General features: G+C 34.2%; 1 protein-coding gene across 3 annotated transcripts in view; it reads right to left on the minus strand.

The window, feature by feature from the left end:
- Window positions 1-2,233: 2,233 nt before the first annotated feature.
- The window catches only part of Strn (striatin), a 113,201-nt gene continuing 91,019 nt past the window's right edge, over window positions 2,234-24,415 (minus strand). For 2 of the 3 annotated variants that reach the window (XM_027933507.3, XM_027933506.3), the window contains 3 exons: window positions 17,217-17,324; window positions 15,820-15,906; window positions 2,234-15,728 (listed from right to left, as the gene is read on the minus strand). In XM_027933507.3, the coding sequence (XP_027789308.1) occupies window positions 15,559-15,728; window positions 15,820-15,906; window positions 17,217-17,324 (365 nt within the window). In that variant the 3' untranslated portion in view covers window positions 2,234-15,558. The remainder of the gene's footprint in view (window positions 15,729-15,819; window positions 15,907-17,216; window positions 17,325-24,415) is intronic. The other variant, XM_071601492.1, reaches the window with a different exon arrangement.

Below are 24,415 nucleotides of genomic sequence, written 5' to 3' on the forward strand. Positions count from 1 at the left end.
TTGAATTTGTATAAATTGCATTATGAGAGTCATCTCAAGACCAAATGAGACAAAAAACTCTAAAGATGGCAGAAAATATAGACAGACCCTGGATCTTTCGTAATGAACAGTGGAACCACTATCAACAACTGCCTTCCTTGGAGCTTCTTGTGATAAAAGAAACCCCGTCGAATAGGCCATTATTGGTTGGGTTTTTCTCAAACTTCAGACTAATTCCATTGGCAGGGATGCACTTGTTCATCTAAACACTGAAGAAAAGTAGTCTTAGTAATAATGATCAAACACACCAAGGATAGGATAGGCAATGTGGCTACACTCCATGACCCAGTCCGTATTATTGTCATTCAGTTTACGTTTGTATCTACAAAGAGTTTTTAAACTGGTGAGAAACCCGTCCACTGACAATGATATCAAAACCCAAAATATTTTGCAAACTCTTCCCAATGACAAGAAAAGAAAAGCTTGGATAAAGCAATGCAATTTGAGGAGAGGGCAAAGCAAGAGCCAGTGTTCATTCCTCCTGCCTAAAAGCAAGGGAAATGGTGAAGCTGAGCACTTGCCTCAGTGATTGACCTGGGATTCCTCAGATGGGATTCTGGGAAAACTCCTGCTTTTCCTAAATCCTGGCTGTGGGGAATTGGGTGTAAAAAATGAATACTTCTTTGGCTTGCACTGTTTACTGTTTGTGATCATAGAGTCCCAAAGTGGGTGTCATCTGTTAGAACTTTCCCTTGATTACAACACTGAACACTTCCTTCATGCTAATGCAAGGTGCCTTCGCCAGGTGTAATTCAAATAGCAAGCAACAGAGAATTGGCTTGAGTAGGACTAGTCTTGCTAACTGCCAAGGGGTTGAGAAGAAGGTAAAGAGAGAGTCTAAGTCTTCCATGCTCTGAGGCAGGAAAACCTTGGAGAGACAAGGACAGGAAAAGCCCTCCTCCTTGGCCTTTGTGGTATAGACAACTAGGTGTTTCCAAAGAATCCTGAGAGATGGCCATGCTCCCCCACCCCAACTTTTGGAACTGCCACCACAGATAATTTTAAGCTAAGAGGCCTAATAAAGACAATAACACACATGAGGAGGAAAACAATAGAATAATTAGAAAAGGTTTAAAGAATGTGTACATGACAGAGAAGTTGAAAAAATTAGGACCCTGTAAGTAGATTCATTTACAGCAAAAAAAAAAAAAAAAAAGGACTTCCTGAAACTTGAACAACAAAAGGAAAGGGGGAAAGTCATGCATGAGATTTGAATTAGTGGCCGAAATGTGGAAGAAAGATCTCAAATCATGGATCAAAAATTATTCCTTAACCAGAGAATTTTTAAAAGATCTACCCACTTCCAGACAAAATGAGCAAGAGACACGCAAGAGAATCCGAGCCAGCCATCAGACCTTTCCTGCAACACTAGAAACTAGAATATGGTGAATGTTTTTCAGGCCACTGGACATAACCCCAAATAACTATGCCCAACCAAGACAACACTAACTGGGATGAAAACAAAAGAGTTGTGGCTAACCAATGATTCAGAGAATTTATAACCTCATCTAAGGAAAACACTGAGAACCAAAATAAGAAGATAAAGCAAGCAGAGGAAAAAGAGGGTGAGCAACAAACTGTGATAAACCCAAGAGACACAAAGGCAAACCAAAATGCACGAATCAACCCTACATGACAAAGAACTGTCCCACCTGAAATGCTACAGTGCCCTCTTAGGAACTACAGATACAAATGGTTCTTTATCAAGATAATGATGGCCTGTCTGGAAATACACAATACACTCTCTCTCTCCCCCCGCCCCACTCTCTCTTTAAAAAAAAAAAAAAAGTATTCATTCTACAGTTAACGGACTTTGGGGTAGTTTTTGAATTGAGGCTATTACAAACAGTGTTGCTACAAACATTCTGGCACATAAATTTTAGTGAACATATGTTTGCATTTTATTGGGTATACACCTAGGGGAAGAATTACTAGATTTCATGGTATGAATATTTTTGTCTTTAGTAAAATCTGCCAAATTGTTTTCAAACATGTTTGCATCAATCTACACCCTGATCTGCAGTGAGAGTCCTCTGGTTACTCTCACATCCTTGCCAAACTGTGTAATTTTTGTATCTAATAAAACAGTTCATTGAAGAAAACTAGATTAATATCACTTATGCATATGCATCTAAAGTTCTAAATAAAAAAGATCAGTAACTGAAACATAGATTTTAAAGAAAAGTCTAACACATTATGACAAAAAGGCTTTATTCCAAGGAGGCAAGGATATTATAATGGCAGAATTTATACATATAATTTAGCAAGTCAGCAATTTTGATCAGCTCTAAAGATGCTGATAAGTAACTGGATGAAATTCAGTGGCCATTCCTAATAAAATATCTTGGCAAAATGGGAAAAAAATGATTTAAATTAGACAAAGATTACTTAATAAGGAGCAACACAAATATCCTAAATAATAAAATACTCAAAGCATTTCAACTAAAGTCAGTAAAAGACAATAATGTCTGTCACCATTATCACTCAATATTTGGAGTTTCTAGACAATTAAGATTTCAGAAAAGGAGAGAATTTGTCAAACATTAGAAAAGACAAGATAAAATTATTTTTGTCAATGTCAGAATTATATATCTAAAACTCCCAGGAGACTCTAGTTAAAAAAAAAAAAAAAAACCTGCTAGAATTAATGAGAAGATTTAGTAAACATATATAATAAATTTATTGAATATAAGTATACAAAACAATAGGTTTTCTCTTTGTTCTAAGATCTTAGAAATGAGAAAAAAAAATCACTCATAATAATGACCAAAAGGTCAACAGTCATAAATTTAATAAGACAGAACTTAATGAAGAAAATTCAAATCTTATTTTGAGATATTGATAAGATATGTTATTAATAAGATCTGAACAAAATAAGATGTTCTTAGATGGGATGACAATATCATGTCAAACTTCCCAAAATTAACTTTCAGCCCCTGATTGGGTAAAATTGGGATTAATATGTCACAAATTTCAAATGCTTGAGAACAGACAAGAAAGGCAGTAAAAAGAATAGCAGGGACTGGGTGTGGTGGCTCAGACCTGTAATCCCAGCAACTTGGGAGGCTGAGGCAAGAGGATTGTAAATTCAAGGCCAGCCTCAGCAATTTAGTGACTCTCAGCAAGACTCAAACTAAAAAATAAAAAGGATTGGGGGCGGGGGGGAAGCTCAGTAGTAGAGTGTCCCTTGGTTCAACCCCAGTATTCAAAAAAAAAAAAAAAAAAAAAACACAGCAGAGAGTGAGATGAAAAAAGTTCTGCTTTACCATATTATGAAACCATATTATAAAACCACTGTAACTGAATCCATATGAAATTGCCATATAAAAAGTGTAAGTGAAGCATATTGAGAAATAAATCTCATTGTATATGAAACTTTCACATATGAAAAAGTCAGCATTTCATTGGGAAGAGTTTCATTTAAGAAAAGGTGCTGGACTGGCAACCTACTTGGGAAAAATAAAAATTAGATCTATTTCTTACATTTTACAAACATGAAAAATCAAATGCAGTAAAGACTTAATTGTAGAAAATCAATAACAAAAAGATTCTCCCCAAACCAAAAACTACAGATCCATTCTAGTTGACTACACATGATACTCATGAGTGGAGAACTTATTACAGAGTACTTTAAGAGTTTACAAGTTATTGTAAATACTTATACAATATAAAACAATATTAATATGCTTATATACTAATATAAAGTTTTGAATGGCAGAAGGTGTCATAAATACAGTCAACAGAAATATTATATAGAGTTGGAGAAAAAAATAGCAAATAATAAAAGAGGTTTACATATACAAAAAGAGTACTTATAAATTAAAAAAAGTGAAACATGGGAAAAATGTTAACAAAATGACAAAAATTAAAATTAATAAAAATTTAGAATGTAAATTTAAACATGCAAATATGCAATTCATTTAAGAGAGAACTGCAAGTGGGTAAATGCTATACGGAAAAGGTACCCGTTAAGGTGGTTAATAAAGAGTTGGAGAATATTTGCGACCAAGAGAAAAAAGCTTTAACATACATAACATGAAAAAGCTCTTATAAACCAGTTAAATTAAAAAAAAAAACCACAAGGGGAACAAAAAAAGAATAAAAATGAGAAATAAACGTACAGGTATAAATATGAATATTGTGGTAGGCAAAAGTCTCAGATGGCTCCCATGAACTTTAACCCTGGTGTTCCTTCCATGACGATGCCACATTACAGGGCAAGGGGACTCCGCAGACATAACTAAGGTTACTAATGAGTCAATCTTCACATACTGGGTGTGCCTAACCAAGTCACAAGAGCCTTTTTAAAAGCAAAGCGTTTTCTCTGGCTGGTAGCAGAAAAGAAAACAGTCAAAGTATGCAAAGATTTGATAAACCCTTGCTAACTAATTGAAGGAACTACACTTAAGGACCAGAGCATAATCCCAGGAGCTGACTGACAGCCAACATAAAGATAACCTCCATCCTACAACCTTAAGGAGCTTGGAAGTGAATTCTTCACCAAAGCTTTCAGGTAAGAGTCCACCCTGGCAAATACCTTCGTTTCAGCCCTGCTGGGACCTGAGCAGAGAGCTCAATGGAATCCACCTGAAGTTCTAACCTACAGCATTTTGAGATAACAAATGGTTATGTTTTAAGGCCCAAATTTGTGGTAATTTGTTATGTGGTCACAGAACACTACTCACTCATGAGACAATCCAAATGATCAAGTAACATGGAAAGATATCTAGATTTATAGTAGCCAAGAAAGTGGAAATTAAAATAACACTGAGAAATCACTACACTCACCAGGCTTAGGGTTTTTCTTTTTCTTCTTCTTTTAAGTGTTATGGTATCTATTGCCAGTAGGTATAAAGGGAAAAGTGTTTTTTACACATTTATTGATAGAAATATAAATCTTTCCAGCCTTTTTAGGAAACAATCTGTCAACATGAATTAAAATTTAAATATACATATCCTTGAATCCAGCATTCTACTCCAGGGAATGTACTCCTCAGAAGTAAAACCATCACAATCACAAATATATATATACAGAAATGCTTATTATAATAGTAAAAACCTAGTAACAAAGGAAATACCCATTAATCTGGAAGAGGTTTGATAAATCATGGTATGTCATCACAATAGAGTAATATACAACTATTAAATAGAACAAAATAAGAACTATAAGACTTAGAAGGATTACCATTATAGATTGTTGAAGGAGAAGTGAGATTCAGAGAATATATAATTCTATTTATTTATAGCACATGGACCACTAAAAATTATCTAGATTATCTAGATTGTGTATGTGATAAAAAATGGAAGTGACATATATGCAGACTTATACATACATATATATGTATGTATAATGCTCATGATGAACATTAAATTTTTAAAAAAGCAAGCTGTAGAGTAATACGTAGAATAAGACAGATAAAACCCCTAATGTAATAATTATGTATACATATTTGTATGAACAATTAGAAAGGTACATATTAGGGAGGAATGAAGGAGTAAAGTGGGAGCTATTTTGATGTTATATGCCTTTCATTGTTTTGTGTTGTTTTCAAATTAACTGTATTAATTTAAATTGTCTTACTCTTTTCATTTGTATCACTTTTTTCCCCTTGGGCAGTACTAGGGATTGAACCTAGGGGCACTCTTGAGTGAAATCCCCACCCCTTTTTTTATTTTTGAGACAAGGTCTTGCTAAGTTGTGGAGACTGGCCTCAAACTTGTAATCCTCTTGGCTCAGCCTCCTGAGTAGCTAGGAACATCAGTGTGTGCTATCAGAGAAACATCAAATAAAATTTATTTTTTTCTTCAGCACTTCTTATTAAGATTCCATATATTTTACTTGTCATTTCTCCCAGTAGACCTTTAAGGTATATCAGGTGAAGGCTTCTGTCTGTTCATGACTGACTGCCAGCCCCTAGAATTGTCTGGTGCACAGCAAGCACTCAAATGTAGGAGGACCAGGGAAGGAAGGGATGCCATTAACAGGGTTGAGTGACATTTCCTTCTTTCCTACATGTTCCTTTCAGTTCCCAGATGAGCAGAACATAAGTGTGCAACATGAGAATGTTCCCTTGGACATTCTGCTGCACCTGCATGTGAGGCCCAAATTCCTTCCCAGTCGGGCATCAGTAGGATCATATCCACAGATCTAAATGCATGTGAGCATTATCTAGGGACTGGCAGGGATTATTTTTCTTTATTTTTGATGATCAGGATAGATGGGCTCTCGGATTACTTACCAACAAATATTTGAATTCTTCCTATAGGCAAAAGGCTGAGAGAGAATAAAAGAAAAACAAACATGGTCCCTGCCTAAAGGAGCTTATAAAGGCAGAAGCAAACAATTGTGAACATTTTGTTAGGTGACAAATGAGCAGTACCTAATATACAAAATCTGATGGTTGAGGATGGAGGAGAGTCAAGACATTCAGCAAAATACTCATTACCTATGCCCCATGCCTTGGGGGAAAAAATCCAAAAGATTTTGAATGATAATATATATACTTTTTTTATACATTGAAGGCACAAAATTGCCTGGATCCACAGTCAAGTTTGAAAGTAAAATCATTTTTACCTCCACAGAGCCATGATGTTTCTAAAGATAAAGAAGTCTGTTTGTAAACTTGGGTGGGTGGGTGGGTGGGGAACACCTGTAATCAGTAAGTAAGTAATCTATAGAAATAAAGGAATTCATTGTCTTGCTTGTTGAAAAGAATGACCTTGGGAGTATAGGTCTCTTCAATATGGTGATTTCATTTCCTTCAGGTATATATACCCAGTGGTGGGTTTGCTGAATCATACATTACTTGTTTTAATTTTCTGAAGAACCTCCATAACGTTTTCCATAATGGCTGTACTAACTTACAATCCCAACAGTATGTAAGAGTTCCTTTTCCACATTTTGACCAGCACAATGGGATACTATTCAATCACAAAAAAGCATGAAATCCTGTTATTTGCAATAGCATAGATGGACCTGGAGAACATTAAGTTAAAGGAGGTAAATCCGGCACAGAAAGACTAACACTGCATGCTCTCATTCATGTGGAATCTAAAAAAGTTGATTTCACAGAAGTTAAGAGAAGAACAGTGTACCAGACCTGGGGAGAGTAGGGGGAAGATGAGGAGAGGTTAGCCAACAGGTCACTGTTAGATTTATATAAGAGGCTAAGGTCTGGTGTTCTATGGCACAGCAGGGTGAATATGATTAACAATGATGATCACTCTCTCTCAAAATAGGAGAGAATTTGGAATGTATTCACCATAAAGAAATAAATTTAAAGTGGTAGATATATTGGATAATGATTGGTTCAGGGTGATTAGTATATGTGTAAACTATACCTCATAAGCATGTACAAATAACATGTGCATAATTTTTTTTTTTTAAATATTTATTCTTAAGTTTTAGGTGGACACAATATCTTTATTTTACATGTATGTGGTGCTGAGGATCGAACCCAGTGCCTCGTGCATGCTAGGCAAGCGCTCTACCTCTGAGCCACGCCCCCAGCCCCACATGTGCATAATTAAAAAATTTTTTTTAATTAAAAAAGGTGGGATTTTTTTTGTGGGTGCGCGCGCGCGCGTGCATCAAATCTATGGGTACTCTTCCTCTGAGCTACATCCTTGGTCCCTTTTAAACTTTTATTTTTGAGTTTGGGTCTCACAATCCTCCTTGTCTCAGCCTTCTGAGCTACTGGGATTACAGGTGTGTGTCACTGTGCCCAGATTGGAGCTGTTTGCTTTTTGAGGTCAAAAGTGATCATCTTTCCAGTCTACTTGAGGAGAAATGGAAGACAATGTGGCCCAGTTTACAGGGCTAGCTGCTTTTTCAGTTTGGTGTAGTACTTATTTTCACAACTTCACCCAAGTTATTTAGCACCCAAAGTAAACTTTCTGATGAAATGACTTTTGCTCTAGAAGAAGTTATCTTTATGTATGAAAAATTACAGTCTTGTTCCCAATTCCATAGGAAGGAGTAGTTGAAAGTCTATATAAATTAACATTTCAGCACATTATATAAAATCTATAAGCTTATTTCTACAATTCATGATTAATGTAAAGTTTGCTTTCTGTGCAAACTTTTTTTAATGTTTCCAGTTTTAGAATTCTTATTTGTGAGTGATTTTTGAGTTTTCCTACCACTATCCTTAATTTGATGATTCTATTACCTATCTTTGGTTTGAGATAATAGATTAGTAATCTGGAACATAACACTGGATCTTACGAGGGCAGAAAAAAAATATGGCACATGAATTAATAATACCAATTCTAGTACGCCAAGTGCTAGTTAACATGTCTAACTGTGGGATGTTCTTTACATTACTGGGCTAATTAGCTTCCTAAAGAAGTACACAGGAAAACTCAATGTGGAGTTAGCATCTAGACCAGTCTCTCCCATGTAAGGTAGGTGACTAATTACCAAGGATGAGAGAATTTTCTATGAAATAGTAGGATATTGCAGATTCTGCTCTCAAATAACCTGATCCTTCTTCAAGTTTGAAGCCATTTTTAATCTAATATCAATCAGTCTAATATCAACTAATCTAATATCAATCAGTCTAATATCAACTAAGACTAAGGGTGAGCAGAGTTTTTGTAGGAGTTAAGCGATACTTAAAGTGAGTCATTTTCTCTTTGGCACATTTTTGGATTGTTTGGTTTTGCAAGTACAAAGAATGTACAAAATTAAAGTTTCTATCCCGAAGTGCCAGAAGAGTAGTTCAGTAGTAGAGTGCTTGCCTGTGTACAAGGCCCTGAATTCATTACCAATACTGAAAAAAAAAAATTCTGTTCCGGAAAATATGGATTCCAATTTTTTGAATCTGAGAGCTCTATGTCAGTGTATCTTTATAGAAAACTGAATGTCCTAGTCATTGGAACTGAGAAGTTAATAAGTGGAGGATGCTTTGTGATTGTGGGGTCTGTATTAAAGGGTATGCCAAACTTTCAAATGTTTCTGGGAGTATGTTAAGTGCTAGGACAATGCTGAGACCCTTCAAAAACCCAGTGGTCTCGTGAAACACAAGGTCAGACTTCTACTCTAACACTAGACTAACCCCAAAGAGTTCATCCATCAATTCATATGTAACTTTGAGTCCTTCTGACCATGTGAATTAGATTATTTCAAAATTACTCCAGCAAATAACGTCTCAGTTTTCATTAAAAAGGACGTTTCCGATACTACTGAAAAAATATGTGTATATACTGAAGGATATAATACTTGCTACTGCAACAGCATGCAGAACCCAAAGAGTAGTTTCAAAAATAACAGAACAGGTACATTTTAGATTCCATATTTGTATTGTGGCTCTAGATTACAACAAAGACAATTTGAGTTCTAGACAAGCAAAGCTTTTGAATAGTAATGATCCAAAGGGGCAGAGGGCAAGGAAGTCCTGGTTGTCTGTCAAGAAACCAAGCCAAAAAAAAAAAAAAAATTTTATATATATAGGTGTATAATTAAAAAATTATTTAACACTTGAAAATCACAAAACCTATTTGTTAAATATACATATATCCCTCAAAGTATCACTGACCCAATCTTAAGAGATAATTTGACTGTCTTTCTAAAGCCTCAAATTCTCTAATGATAAATTTCTCCATCTTTCTTGCAATCAATAACTAAGACTGTTTCATTACTTTGGATTCATATTTACTTTATCTTATACCCTTTTGGCTTCTCTGCACCCTTCTAATACCTCTTCAATAAAAACCCCAAATTAGATTGTATTAAAGCATTTTAACTGATTGCAAAGTCAAAGCTAGATTTCAAATCTGACAAATATTCCAATTCATGAGACACCTATAGCATATTATCTATATTTGTACACTTTATTTAAAAACAAATAATACACTTAGAGCCACCAAAAATGGATTATCATCATTAGCTTATCCATACCCTGAATTTACAAAAGAAACTTTTTGCACCACAAAAATTAGCATTTGGATTAATTTACATTAATTGATACTTTAACTAAAATTTAAAATACCTGAAGATCAAACAATTAGGCCCAGGGCTCACCAGTTGGGGGCTTAGGTGTGGAGAGCAAGGGTTACTCAGGAAACTGAACTGATGATACCCTGAGATCAGCTCTAGTAAACTAAAGTTGAGAAGACATAAAACAACCATTAGACTTAGTATTACAAAGAAGTGGTTCCTCCTAAAAACAGGAATTGGATCATATAGTTGGGATGGGTATGGGGATACCTCCTAATCTGGATTGAAAAAAGTGAGTGGAGAAGGGGGGGTTGTATTTGTTTATTCACAAGAGGCCAACTTCAGCCCAACAATGAGGAGAAAGCAGGGAAGGGAGTATGTGGTAGACCAAAGACTTTCTCATGCTGATGATACCAAATTTAGCAGCTCTCCACAAGTCAATTATAAAACCATTCTCTGAGACATTTTCGAAGAGAGCTAACACTCAACAAGGGGAAAAATCATTCTACATTAACAAGGCACTCACTGGTTCACAGCCTGTTAAAAAATGCAGGCAGACATTAATCTCAATTAAAATGAACCTTCTAATTTGCATCAGAGGGATGACAAGTTTGTGGTCCCAGTTAAGTCAAATCTAAAACTTGACTAGTAAAGATCCAGAAAACTCCAACCTCTCTGGCACCATTTGAGGAATACTGCTAGAATAAATGGGTGGAATCTAGGGGTTTCTTTTGGTCTAACATTTGCTTTTTTTAATTATAAAAATAAAAGTGATGTTAAGGATCTGTTAAATACTTTGTCAACATGAAATTCCTTATACTGATATGGAGATCCAGTTGGATGACAAATATGGCCTACTAAAAGCTTTTAGTGGCAAAAATAAAAATGATTCAAATAAAGTACTATGACCTATTCTTTGTTTTTAAACACAGATATGTTAGTTTCTGGATCTTCCCCAAAAATGGATTTTAGGAATTAATACATTTCACAAAAATATACATATTTCGATCAGCTACTATTGTACAACCAGAATCCCAGTGTCGAACACTCAAAGTACTGCAATTACATACAAAAACAAGTAACATAGCAGTTAGAAGCAACTTCTGAGTAAATAAAATGAAGGATAATGTACTTAATAGTTTGGAAACAGCTTTCAAAGAATAAAGGAAGCTGAATAAAATTACATTTAGGACTCTTTTCATGTAAATTCAATAACAATTTTGTCTTTTGGTTGAAAACATCACACAGACATACACCAACCAGAGATAACCTCCACTCACAACACTGATGGTTAATTTTAAGCTATTCTTTCAAAGGAAAACTAAGAGTGATTCTAAACCTTTCAATCTGATTTGTGACAATACAACTTAAATGATAAAGCCTGAGAAAAGCACCAACATGATTTTTAAATTGCATCTAACTATCATTTCAGATGTCATAAAAATCTGCTTTAGTTAAAATGGCAGCAACAACGAGGTAGATATGAGAGATGCCATTTAAATTCTTCAAGACAATTCTCAGGTGGAGTTTTAACTAGTTCAGGTGTTTAAAAATAATTTTTACTATCTGAATCTGAATCATGTAACAATTTCATGACATGCTTTTATGTAAGGGGAAACACATGAAGTACTAAAACAGCAAGCCTTTAAAAAAATTAAACATTAATGAGATCCCCTAATTTTGGTGAACCAAAAACTTTTCTTTTACCTGAACTTGACTATGATTAAAGAGTAGATATTTATTCTCTTACTAAAATTTCTAGGAATTCACATTCAAAATTCTTGAAAGTACATAAGGTGCTCGGAAGAGCACAAAGACAGCGCATGAAATGTCCCCTGAAGTCCTAGAGGTTGAGCATTACATTAAAAAAGACACTGATGGTCACAAATCAGGACCTTCACAGATTGACAAACACACACTCTCTCTCACTGTCCCCCCACCCCCACCCCCTTACACAAACTCAATCTTCATCCTCACTGTAAGGCTGCATTTGTATATATATATTTTAAAGGCACCTCTCATTTTCTAACTATTGCCTTCTTGATGATGTATATTTTGTTAAAAAGCCTGAATGTTCAATGGAAATAGTTCAGTACTGAGAATGGAATATTTTTCAATTCACATTTGAATAGCCAGGTTTTCTTACATTCAGATTTTAATAAACTAGAATGACAGTCTTTAAAATAAGCATGCTAGCCTATAATGAATATAGAATATACAGTAATTTAAACATTTAGAACTATATATTATACTGCAAAAGCAAATAGCACAACACTCATCATAATCTGCTGTTACACTACCTCCAAAAATGAAAATAAAAAACAGTAAAATGCACCTATGGTTTATATTTATATATATATATATATATATATAGTCTATATATTATATATATTCACACAATATATATAATATATATTTATAAAATATACATACATTTTAGATATTTTCAAATAAATCTTCATCATTATCTCCAAAACAAATTTATAGCAAGAATACTGAAGGAATGAAAGTCAGATAAACAAAAATTTTTCACAAAGTTCATTATCAGTGATGCAGATCGATTTCCCCCTTTTAGTCATAACTAAAATGATTATAAAAGCTAAATACTTTGCATAACTAATTATCTGTTTGATGGCAAAAACTGCTAAACTTGTTCAATAGAAAAATACTGAAGGTTATTATATCACTTATGTTAAATATTTGTCTATAGTCTGAGCAGCAAATGAGCTCCATGTGACAGCTGAGTTTTGAAAAGGGTACTGCAAGCTCCCAGAGATGTATCCACAGCATAATGAAAATAAGGCAGGGACCCTACCACCTGCTGATTTTCATACTATTCCAATACATTTCATCCAAAATATTTACAAATCAACCATTATAAAAGCATTTCAATGACTGAATCTTGAATTTGTTCATTTTGTGAATTTCTATTAAATTTTCAATAGGCTGGGGGGAAAAGTCAAATACATGCATATGCTACCAGCTCACTGGACGATAGCTTAGGTTCCTTTCTAAGTTGAGATCTTACAATGCAAGGGTAGAAAAATCTCTTTTTATATGGAGTATCCAATGGCACAGGACTGGCTTCCTAAGGAAATTCCAGTAGATCCATTATTTGCATTACAGTTTGCATATCTCATGGTTAATTTTCACTAACAGAAAAACTTCAACCATGAGGCATAAAACGAATTAAAAAAAAAGTGTCTTGGTTTACAGAATTTCAGTGATACAAGTAAAGCAGGCACTCAAGACCCTGGAAGGTAATTAAAGCAATAACTAGTGGAACAATAGCTTTGCAGTCATCAATCATAAATATACCATGTAAGGGCACCTGGCTGGATTTTTCCAGTATTCTACAAATGTTAAGTTAGCAACACCCTTTCTTCACTTTGTGAACAATCCAATTTACAAAACACAATGTAGAATTTTATATTTTCATGGAAAGATAAGCATTCATCTGGTAGCTTATTTCTAGGTCAATTCACTCGATTGTACAAAGAAGTCTCTTAAACCTACATGTTAACCAAAGCACAGAGATGAAAAAGAAGCTGTATCAAAATACTATAGCATGACCATGTAACAATCAGGCAAATAGCACAGGTCTTATAACTTTAATGAAAATTTGCCTGTATATTACAAAATTCTAGATGTAGATAAGCAGAAAATTTTAAAAAAAGTATTGTCAATTATTGTCCACATTACCACAAGGTTTCTGCTTTGAAAAATGTACACATCAGAAGATTGCTATTACAATGAAATATATGGGGATAGAAATGTAGGAATTGTGATTATTATTATTTTGGTAATGAGGATCAAACCCAGAGGCATTTTACCACTGAAGGATATCCCCAGCCCTTTTTTATTAAGATAGCATCTCACTAAACTGCTGAGGCTGGCCTCGAACTTTCCTACCTTAGTTTTCCAAACTGCTGGGATTACAGGTAAGCATGATGGTGCCTGGCTGAAATGTAGGAATTATTTTAATAGGTTAAAATATTTATGGATACACATACACACACATATGTATATGTATTAATATATTAAAGACTGATAGTCTATTGGATATACATTTTGGTTAGACATTAATAATTTATTTTACTCTCTGGATTGATCTCTGTCATTTGGGGCAAATAAGAAAAAAGTATGAAGAGCATGACAAGTTTAGGGAAAGGTTCTGCATGGTAGGGCACTAGTTCCAGATAGTAGGGTAGTAGGAATCTCAAAAGTTGACCACATGTGGGTCACAAGTAAAGTGGGCTCAGGGAAACCCAGTCTCTTAAGACATGGTTTTCCCAGGGAACAATACCGATTCACTGTGCATTAAAAAGTGCATTCCAATTAAACAAGGGGGAGGAGCAGGGAGAGAGGATCTTTTGGTCAACATGTGGCATAAAATCTTCCACTCAGATTTCCAAGAGGTGGTTCTTCTCAGAGATACTAATAGAGAAATTATGGGAGTACGTTTGCTTTACTTAACTGCTCTGAAAGCAGCTGCCTGAAGTTAACCATATTCTCTGGACTATTAAAACATAATAATTATGAACTATTTTTGGTAAGTGTCAGCATGAATGTGAGAGACAAGAAAGAAAAAGCAGAGATCATCTGAAGCATGGTTATGTGGCTATTGACAAATGAATACGAGCAAATAACTTCCATGTTTTTCAATCACTGGTAGATTTCATCAATATGAGATAATCACTCTGGTACTATTAAATATCACATGAGTAAGATGAATTTTAAAATAGAAATTATTATACAGCTATGCCCTGTTTGCCCTTAAAAATAACAGAATCTCAAACCTGAATAAGTTAATCCTTTAGTAAAAGCAAACTCTATCAACTATCTTTATAATGGTGAGTGCTTGACAGCTAAACTTTACAACGGTACCAAATCTACTTTCAAAACTGTAATACAATATAAAAATCTGCTTGCAAAGTAAAATTGTTTAGCATTTCTGAATAATAATATAATTAACATATTATTGCATCTTCCCCCCCCCCCCATAGGTAAAATGCTTTATCACGTGCTTTATGCAAGCAGCTGAAGAAGAGCTAAATTAAAAATTCCTTTTAACACTGTCTGGTCATTATACACAACAGGGTTAGCACAGCAGATATAGTAAAGATTAATGTTTTGATTACCTAATGTGTTTAATAAGATTTCTCAGGGGAGAAGTAGGTCCAAGTTTCCATTCTTTTATTCCTTCCCAGCCATCCAGCTTTTAATTATCCCTTATAGCATGCCCTATTTACTTAATAGGGATAAGCTAAATCTATCTTCGCTCAGGCCTGCCTAGCGAATTAGAACAACTTCAGAAATAAAAGCGCATCTTTGGGGGAAATTTTGAAAGAGTTTACAGGCTCAAAGATTCAGCTGAGCTTGCAGCAACCTGAACAAACCTTAATTTTAGAAAACAGTATACGAATTGCAAAACTATACTTTAACAAATGTTCTCTGTGCTCCTTCAGCAGAACGAAAGGGCATGATGAGTTGATTCTTGCCCTGGTCTTCTGTATGTATCTTTTTTTTTGTGCAGCTGATTATTAATAAAGAGCTAGAAGTGAAGATGATGCATGGTGTCATACAAAGACTTTAGCCAGGGCATCAGCTCCAGCACTGGCTATATAGCATTTGGATGGATGGAAAGCTACATCATGAATGGATTCTTCAAATTTTTTCCGATGAGCTGTGAATTCTTGTATACACGTCTTACTTTCTAGATTCCATAAACGTATTGAACAGTCATGACCTATACCAAAGGAAAGGAAATTGAAAGGAAAGATTATATTAACATGAAAATGATAAGAACAAGTTAAATAATCTATATTTGATGTACTTACTGCCAGACATCAAGTATAGTCCATTAGGATCAACTGCTAAACTTGTAACAGCTTCTAGGTGGGCTACCATCGAGTGGATCAGTTTGCCTTTGGAAAAAGAAATGGTTACTCTTTATAGATGATTTTCCTCATCTTTCACATATTCTAGCTATCATGTTATACTGGTTCCTCCAATTATCCCTCTCTGGGTCCTTACTATATAAACAACTTTTCCGTCAGCTAAAACCACATGTTCCTCTACTTCCTCTAATCATTATTATGTTGAGGGGAAAAAAGCAGCTCAAATTTCAGACTATATTTTTTTTCTTTTAAACCACAAAAGGGAACTCATTAATTTCTATGTGTTCATTAATTAGAACTTAGACATTATTAATCACTTATTTGCATCCCTTAGCTACAGAAAAATTATATGGGCATATGGGAACAGATAATTCAAATTCAGAGAGAAGAATGAAACTGAGACAAACCAAAAGAAAACATGGCCATAATTCTGGTGAAAACAACATACAGAAAAGAATTAAGAACAGTAAATTACTCATCACTAGCAGCTAAACCCAGTCGGTAAAAGTCACTATGTTAGCAAGGTCAACAGCACATAGGGAAATATGGCTGCTAATAAAGAGTATTTTCCTCCAAGCACAGCTCCTCGTAAATTTCCTTTACACTGGTGAAATGTAATCCAATAAAAACTGGAAAAGCCTCATGTTCCAATTCAAATTAATCAGGACCAAAATTTTATTATAACACAGAAAAGATCAGTCTATGGAAAAATAAATAAAACAAACTAAATGATTTGTAGGGTTTCCATCAGCAACACTGAATAGTGCAACCCAATAACTTAGTAACTGAATACTGAATAAGGCTGTTCAATAATTGAACAATTTTAAATAAAATACAATAATCTTTTTAATATTTATTTTTCAATTGCAGTTGGACACAATATCTTTATTTTATTTATTTATTTTTATGTGGTACCGAGGATCGAACCCAGGGCCTCACACATGCTAGACGAGTGCTCTACTGCTGAGCCACAACCTCAGCCCCAAATACAATAATCTAATGTCTCTACTTTCGACATATTTCTCCATTTCCCTCATCTATTACAACATATCACAGCAACAGATGATTTTTTACTGATATTTGAATGAACATTTTATTATGTTCTTAGTGATCATTGGCTCTAGGTCATAAATATACCATTTACTCACTGTTAAACCAACCAAAGTGATTCTAAATTGCATAATAAAGACTGACTGGTTTTAGAGCATCTGAACGGACTGAACAGAAACTGAACAAGGAGAGCATTTGTTGTAGTACCTAGTCCCTGACTATGCAGCCACCAAGAGAAGTCTCAATTAGCCTATTTTAGTAGAGATAGTTTTCATGAAAATTCTTACCTGTATTGTTATCATAGAATTTGATATGCCTGTCTTCATGAGCAGTGATGCTGATTGGAAGAGTGGGATGACTGATGACTCTATTTATTTGGCAGGAAGAGTTGGCTGCTTAAAAGGAAAAAGAGCAACACGAACTAGTCAAGACCAAGAAGAACTGAATACTCACCAAAGAGGCTGAAAAAGAAAATAGTATAACCTTAGTTTGTTTTTAGTTCACTTTTCTCTATTTCCATAATTTCAATGTTAAAAACTGATTGAGCTACACTTTAATGACATATCTAGAGGCACCTAAGAATTAGAATTTTCTTCTCCACTACCTGATGTCTATGGGTGCCACCTACGACTTAGCCTAGAATTACTGATACTTCTCATTCTACATTGTTCTGTGATATTTTTGCTACTTTAAAATAAAGTCTCATCATTACTTGCATGTAGATAATCCTTAAATTTAAATTTCATCCTTTTTATATACAAAGTTCCTTTATCATACAGTTGTCATCTAAAGATAAACATGACAAAGAGAGCTTCTTAATCCTTAAATCTTCTCTTCTTGAGTTGTCTTCATCATCATAAGAATGGTTATAATTTGACACTATGGACCACACCAGGTTTGGAATTTTGAAGTAGCACTGTAACATCCTAACAGTATTTTTTGTGCACTATTTAATATTAAGAGTTTTCGAAGATATTTCAATTATATGCCCAATGAGACAGGCATATCATACAATATTAGGCCCATATCAGTAAATACACCAAGATCCAAAACGAGTTGTGATTACCCTAACATCAGGTGACAAAACCAGAACCTAGTCTAATGTCTAACTCTATTCCAATTATACAAATCAGGTGACTGCCAAAACTGGTTCCTGAGCAATCTAAATTGCTCTGAAAGTCTTTTATCAGACGGGAATTAATAACTAGGAAGAAATTAAGTTTTATTAGTGTGTTTTTTTAAAAAATATCTTTATTTATTTATTTTTATGTGGTGCTGAGGCACAAACACAGTGCCTCACACGTCCGAGGAAAGCGCTCTACCACTGAGCTATATTCCCTGCCCTAATTAGTGGTTTTTATTAGTATTTTTAATAAGGAAAAAAGAAAAATTGACATGAAGATACCACAAAATTAAGCTATGTCATTATCATTATATCACCATCCAGGGAAAGGAAGGAGGTATCCTAATAAAAAACATTATTGGGACAATTGGCAAAATTCCATAACTCAAATGGAACAATTCTGTCAACTTTAAATTTCCTAATTTGAATCACTGTAATGTTCTATGTCAGAGAGTGCCCATGTTCTCAGCACCCATTCATGTTAAAAACACTGGAGAAGCTAGGGATCAAAGGAACTTAACATTATAAAGGCAACTTGTGACAAACCCAACAACAACATCATACTGAAGAAAAACTAAAAGTATTTCCTCTAAAATCAGAAATAAGACAAAGCTGTCCACTCTTATCACTTCTATTCAATATAGTCCTTGAAACATTAGCCAGACATCATGCAAGAAAAGGAAATCAAAGGGATACAAATAAGGAAAAAAGAAGTCAAACTATTTGTTTGCTGATGACAAGATCCTTTATTTAGAAGATCCCAAAAAACTCCACCAGAAGACTTCTAGAGCTTCTAAATGAGCTTAGCAAAATAGCAGGATACAAGATAAACGTCTATAAATCAACAGCTTTGCTGTATTCCAAAAGCTGAGGAAGAAATCAAGAAAAACCATCCATTCACAATAACCTTAAAAAAAAAAAAAGTACTTTGGAATTAGTCTAACCAAGGAGGCAAGAGAGAACCCTGAAGAAAGAAATTGAAGAAGACCTTAGAAGATGGAAAGAATTTCTATATTTTGGGACAGGGAGAATTAATATTGTCAACATGGCCATCCTACCAAAAGTAATATACAAATTCAATGCAATCTCCACTGAAACACCAATGACGTTCTTCAGAAAAATTAGAACAATTCTTAAATTTATTTGGAAGAATAAGAGACCCAGAATAGCCAAAGCAATACTAAGCAAGAAAAGCGAAGCAGGAGGCATCACAATACCTGATGTGAAAATACACTAACTATAGAGCTGTTGTTAACCAAAACAGCATGGTATTGGCATCAAAATAGACATGAGGGCTGGGGTTATAGCACATGTAAGGCACTGGGTTCGATCCTCAGCACCACATAAAAACAAATAAAATAAAGATATCGTGTCTATCTACAATTTTAAAAAAATAAAGTTTATTAAAAAATAGACATGAAGACCAATGAAACAGAATAAAAGACACAGAGAAAAATCCACATACCTACGGCTATCTTATATCCGACAAAGGTGCCAAAAATATATTTTATAGAAAAGGTAGCCTTTTTAACAAATGGTGCTAGGAAAACTAGATAGCTATTTGTAGAAAAATAAAACTAGACCCCCATCTCTCACCCTGAACAAAACTGAAATTGAAATGGATCAAAGACTTAGGAATAGACAAGAAAGCTTGCAACTGCTAGAAGAAAACACAGGGTTAACAATCCATAATATAGGTACTGACAATGATTTTCTTAACAACCCCCCCCGCAAAGAACAAGAAACAAAAATCAATAAGCAAGATGACATCAAAGTAAAAAGCTTCTGCACAGCAAAGGAAATGATTAAGAATGAAGAGAGATGGACATGGTGGCACACCACTATAATCTCAGTGGCTTGGAAAGCTGAGGCAAGAGGACCACCAATTCAAAGCCAGCCTCAGCAAAACCAAGGTGCTAAGCAACTCAGTGAGACACTGTCTCTAAATAAAATACAAAAATAGGGCTGGGGATGTGGCTCAGTGGTCAAGTGGCTCAGTGGCCCAGTACCCCAGTCACCCCCAACCAAAAAAAAAAGAGTATGAAGAGCGAGCCTGCAGAATAGAAGAAAATCTTGGTCAGCTACTCCTCTGATAGGATAGTAATATCCAGAATACAGAAAGAACTCAAAAAACTCCCCAAATAACCCAATCAATAAATGGGCAAAAGAACTAAACAAAAACTTCTCCAAAGAAACACAAATGGACAACAAATATATGAAGAAATGTTCAACTTCTCTAGCAATCAGGGATACGCAAATCAAAACTACACTAATATTTCATCTTACTCCAGTCAGAATGGAAATGATCGAGAATACAAACAATAACAAATGCTGGTGAGACTGTGGGGGGAAAAGGTACTCTTGTACATTGTTGATGGGGCTGCAGACTAGTACAAGCCCTCTGGAAAGGAGTATGGAGATTCCTCAAAAATCTAGGGATGGAACCACCATACAATCCGGCTATACCACTTCTCCGTATTTTCCCAAAAGGTTTAAAATTGATATACCGTATACAGCTGTACAACTCACAATAATTAAACTATGGAATGAATACAGGTACCCATCAATAGATGAATGGATTAAGAAATAGTGGCATATATATAAACACATACAAACGAGTTCTACTTAGCCATAAAAAAGAATAAAATTATAAATTTGCCAATAAATAGATAGAAATGGAGAATATCATGCTAAGTGAAATAAGACAAACTCAGAAACCCAAAGGTCAAATGTTTTCTCTCATATGTGGAAAGTAGAGTAAAATAAATGAAAAGGGAGGAAAGTATAGGATATCATAAAGGGAAGATCTCAATAATGTAGAAGGAGGAGATTGAGAGGCAGAGTGGAAGGACAGGTAGGGGGAGGCAATAAAGAATGAATTCTTTAAAAATCATGTTATATGCATATATAAATATATATACAACAGGAAACTTCACCCTTTACATGTAAGAAAAAGAACCAATCAAAAATAAATAATGAGCAAAGGGAAGTCTAGTAGAGGAAGGAGAATGGGGCAGGGGAGGGAAGATGGGTGAGAAAAGGGCAAGGGAAAAGTGGGGGCTCATGGACTGAAATTGAATTCCATGCATTTGAGTTTTTCGGGATGAATCCACCAACTATGCATAACTATAAAGCTCTATATAAATAATAAATATATATGTATACACACATAATTACTTCAAAATAAAGAGTTTAAAAATATAAATCTTAAAACAGTTACTATAAATTTATGTTTACATAATGGAAAATATAGCTAAAAAACAGTATACTCTTACTGAATTTTCACGTGGTTTCTAGAAATATAACATCTTAAAAAGTGAAGATGAATATTGTCAAATACAGTACAAAAATGTTATTTGTCTACACTGAATGTAAAGAGATGCTTAGTTTCAAATTCAGACTGTGGATTTTTTTTCTTCCAGAGATAATGCACCATTGAGCAATACTTTTTAATGTTTGGCAGAACAAAAACAATAACAAAAATACTTTAATTGAAATATCTCATATATTTTGAGACAGAAGGTAGAAAACAGCTTTAAGTACTTTGAAAGGTAAAAAATATGGTGAAAATCAAATAATGGAAGCAAGCAAAATAAAGTTCTTACTTGATAATAATTTTAAGGAAGTTCCTCCATTTTAGAGTAAATCAGAGAAGCAGGCAAGATGCAAAGAACATCAGAATATTTGAAGGCTTAGCAGCCATTCTAAAAATGAATCTAAAACAATGCTCCACATATTCATATTTAGCTTGCAATTTAGAAATGATTTACTTTTTTTTTTTTAGTTGGATATGGACATCATGCCTTTATTTTGTTTATTTTTCTGTGGTGCTAAGGATTGAAGCCAAGGCCTCACATGTGCTAGGCAAGCGCTCTGCCACTGAGCCACAACCACAGCCCAATGATTCACCTTTTTACTGAGTTCACAAGTTACCTTTTACCTATACCACCTACCTCTGACTTTATCACAGTCTAATTACCATTGACATCAATTGGAAGAGAGGTAATTTATTGTAACAACAAATATCCTTCATCATTTTAAACTCAATATGAAATTCATTTTCACCTTGAAGCATATTTGGTTTTTACTTTAATTTTTTTAAAAGACTACTAAATTCCAAAGTAGAACAACATAATCAACTATAAATCACAAAGAAATAGTCCACAGTAGAAAGGAACAAAAGATTAATTTAATTTAGTGTGTTTTATACAACTCTAAAAGTACCAAAACTGGTAATTTAAGAAATGCCAGGGCATATTATAAATTTAAAAACTATCACTAATTTCAATAATATTGTTTTTGTTAAAGACGTTCTTGGCAGTCTTCTTCCAAAAATGTTTCCAGCACCAGGCAAAATGTCTTATTACTTTATGGTCACACTTCTTGGAGGGGGGGAAAAAAAAAGAGATAATCTTATTCACCAGATTTTAACAACTGGTAGTAGTCATTAAACATCAACATTTGCCACTCAGGAATTTTTTAAAAAATATATAAATATATATACAACATATCCAAAGTATATGTATGAAGACACAAATTGATGTAAACATACTTTGTAGACAACCAGAGATATGAAAAATTGTGCTCTATATGTGTAATAAAAATTGTAATACATTCCGCTGTCATATATAAATTTTAAAAAAATAGCTACAATTTCTGAAAGTAATTTTAAAAATGCTCACATCCTTCCTAATTTAATGTTGTTGGTTTTTTTTAAATTTTACTGTGCTTCATTCACATATTTAAATATGACTTAAATTTACTTAAAGTCTGTGGGTGCAGTTGCACACTAACTATAATCTCAACAACTCAGGAGGCTTCGGCAGAAAGACTGCAAGTTTAAGGCCAGCCTCAGCAACTTAAACAAACCCTGTCTCTAAAGAAAAAGAGGGTTGGGGATGTAGTTCAGTGGTAGAGCACTTCTAAATTAAATCCCTAGTCCCTATAATAAGCTAAAAATTAATTAATGCAAAGTCTAAAATCTGTAATTCGTGACAAAAGAGTTATTTTTACAATTCCATAATCTAGATTTTTATTTTCTTATCTTTCTTTTTTATGTCCAAATAGCTCAAAGTTCTACTCAAGTCAACTTCTCCAAATAATTCTCATAGCCTATCAGAAAAAAAAAACCAAAGAATAACAGATTAGGAAGTAAAAATGAAAAGAGCCAAAATGGAATGAAAGAAATTTTTGAGAGGGAGTGCACATGTAAGTGCACATGAGCACACATGCATGCACATGTACGTGTTTGGATATGCATGTGCAAGTACACACACACTCATGTAATTATTTTTAAAGTTAGTTCTCAGATTAAAACAACAGCATACATGTATTTTTTTTCTTCAACTGTAACCTAAATTATGCTTGCCTGGATTATAATTAAAGATAGAAGCTAGGCGTGGTGGCATATGCCTGTATCCAAGTGGCTCAGGAGGCTGAGGCAGGAGGATCACAAAAGCCAACCTCAGCAACAGTGAGGTGCTAAGCAACTCAGATGAGATCCTGTCTGTAAATAAAATACAAAATAAGGCTGGGCATGTGGCTCAGTAGTGCTCTACCACTGAACTACATCCCCAACCCTCTTTTTCTTTAGAGACAGGGTTTGTTTAAGTTGCTGAGGCTGGCCTTAAACTTGCCCCTGAGTTCAATCCCCAGTACCCCCCCAAAATAAAAATAACTAAAGATAGACAGCAGCCATTTAAAAAAGCCAAAAACCAAAAAACCCAAACAAAAACAAACAAAAAAAGCCATTCTGTATTATATTCTTCATAATATGAAAAAGCAATTTATTTCCTGATTTCCTATATCCAATAAAAGTTTCATATTTGGAATTCTGATAGCCAAAGTGTGATCTACATTCTAGTTAGTAGTGAGCTGTATTAAGTTATATAATTAATATAAAGCTGATTAAAAATGAAATTATGAGTAATCCCAGCACCTCAGAAGGTTGAATCAAAAGAATCACAAGTTTGAGACCAGTTTTAGTAACTTAGTGAAACTCTGTCTCAAAATAAAAAATTAAAAGGGGGCTCAGGGTGTAGCTTAGTGGTAGAACACCTCTGACTTGAAGCCCAGTACCTCTAAAAAATAAAAATAAATATAATAAAGGGTAGAATTAAAAACAGATTTTATTTTCTATTCAGAATAATGCCTTCTTCAAACAGAACTGAATATTAATTGTGTGTTATAAATCAATCTTGACTCATATGTGGGATAATTCAAATCTTGTTTCAAATAATATAGTTATAAATCTATGTAAAAGTTAACCCTTAAAAATCAATTGTAAATCATTATATTCTTTTAAGCAAAATGTGTTCTGAGCTTTAGGAAGCAGAATATTTTGTAATGACATAGTTGACTCTG

The sequence above is a fragment of the Marmota flaviventris genome, chromosome 14, assembly GCF_047511675.1.
Source record: "Marmota flaviventris isolate mMarFla1 chromosome 14, mMarFla1.hap1, whole genome shotgun sequence".
NCBI lineage: Eukaryota > Metazoa > Chordata > Mammalia > Rodentia > Sciuridae > Marmota > Marmota flaviventris.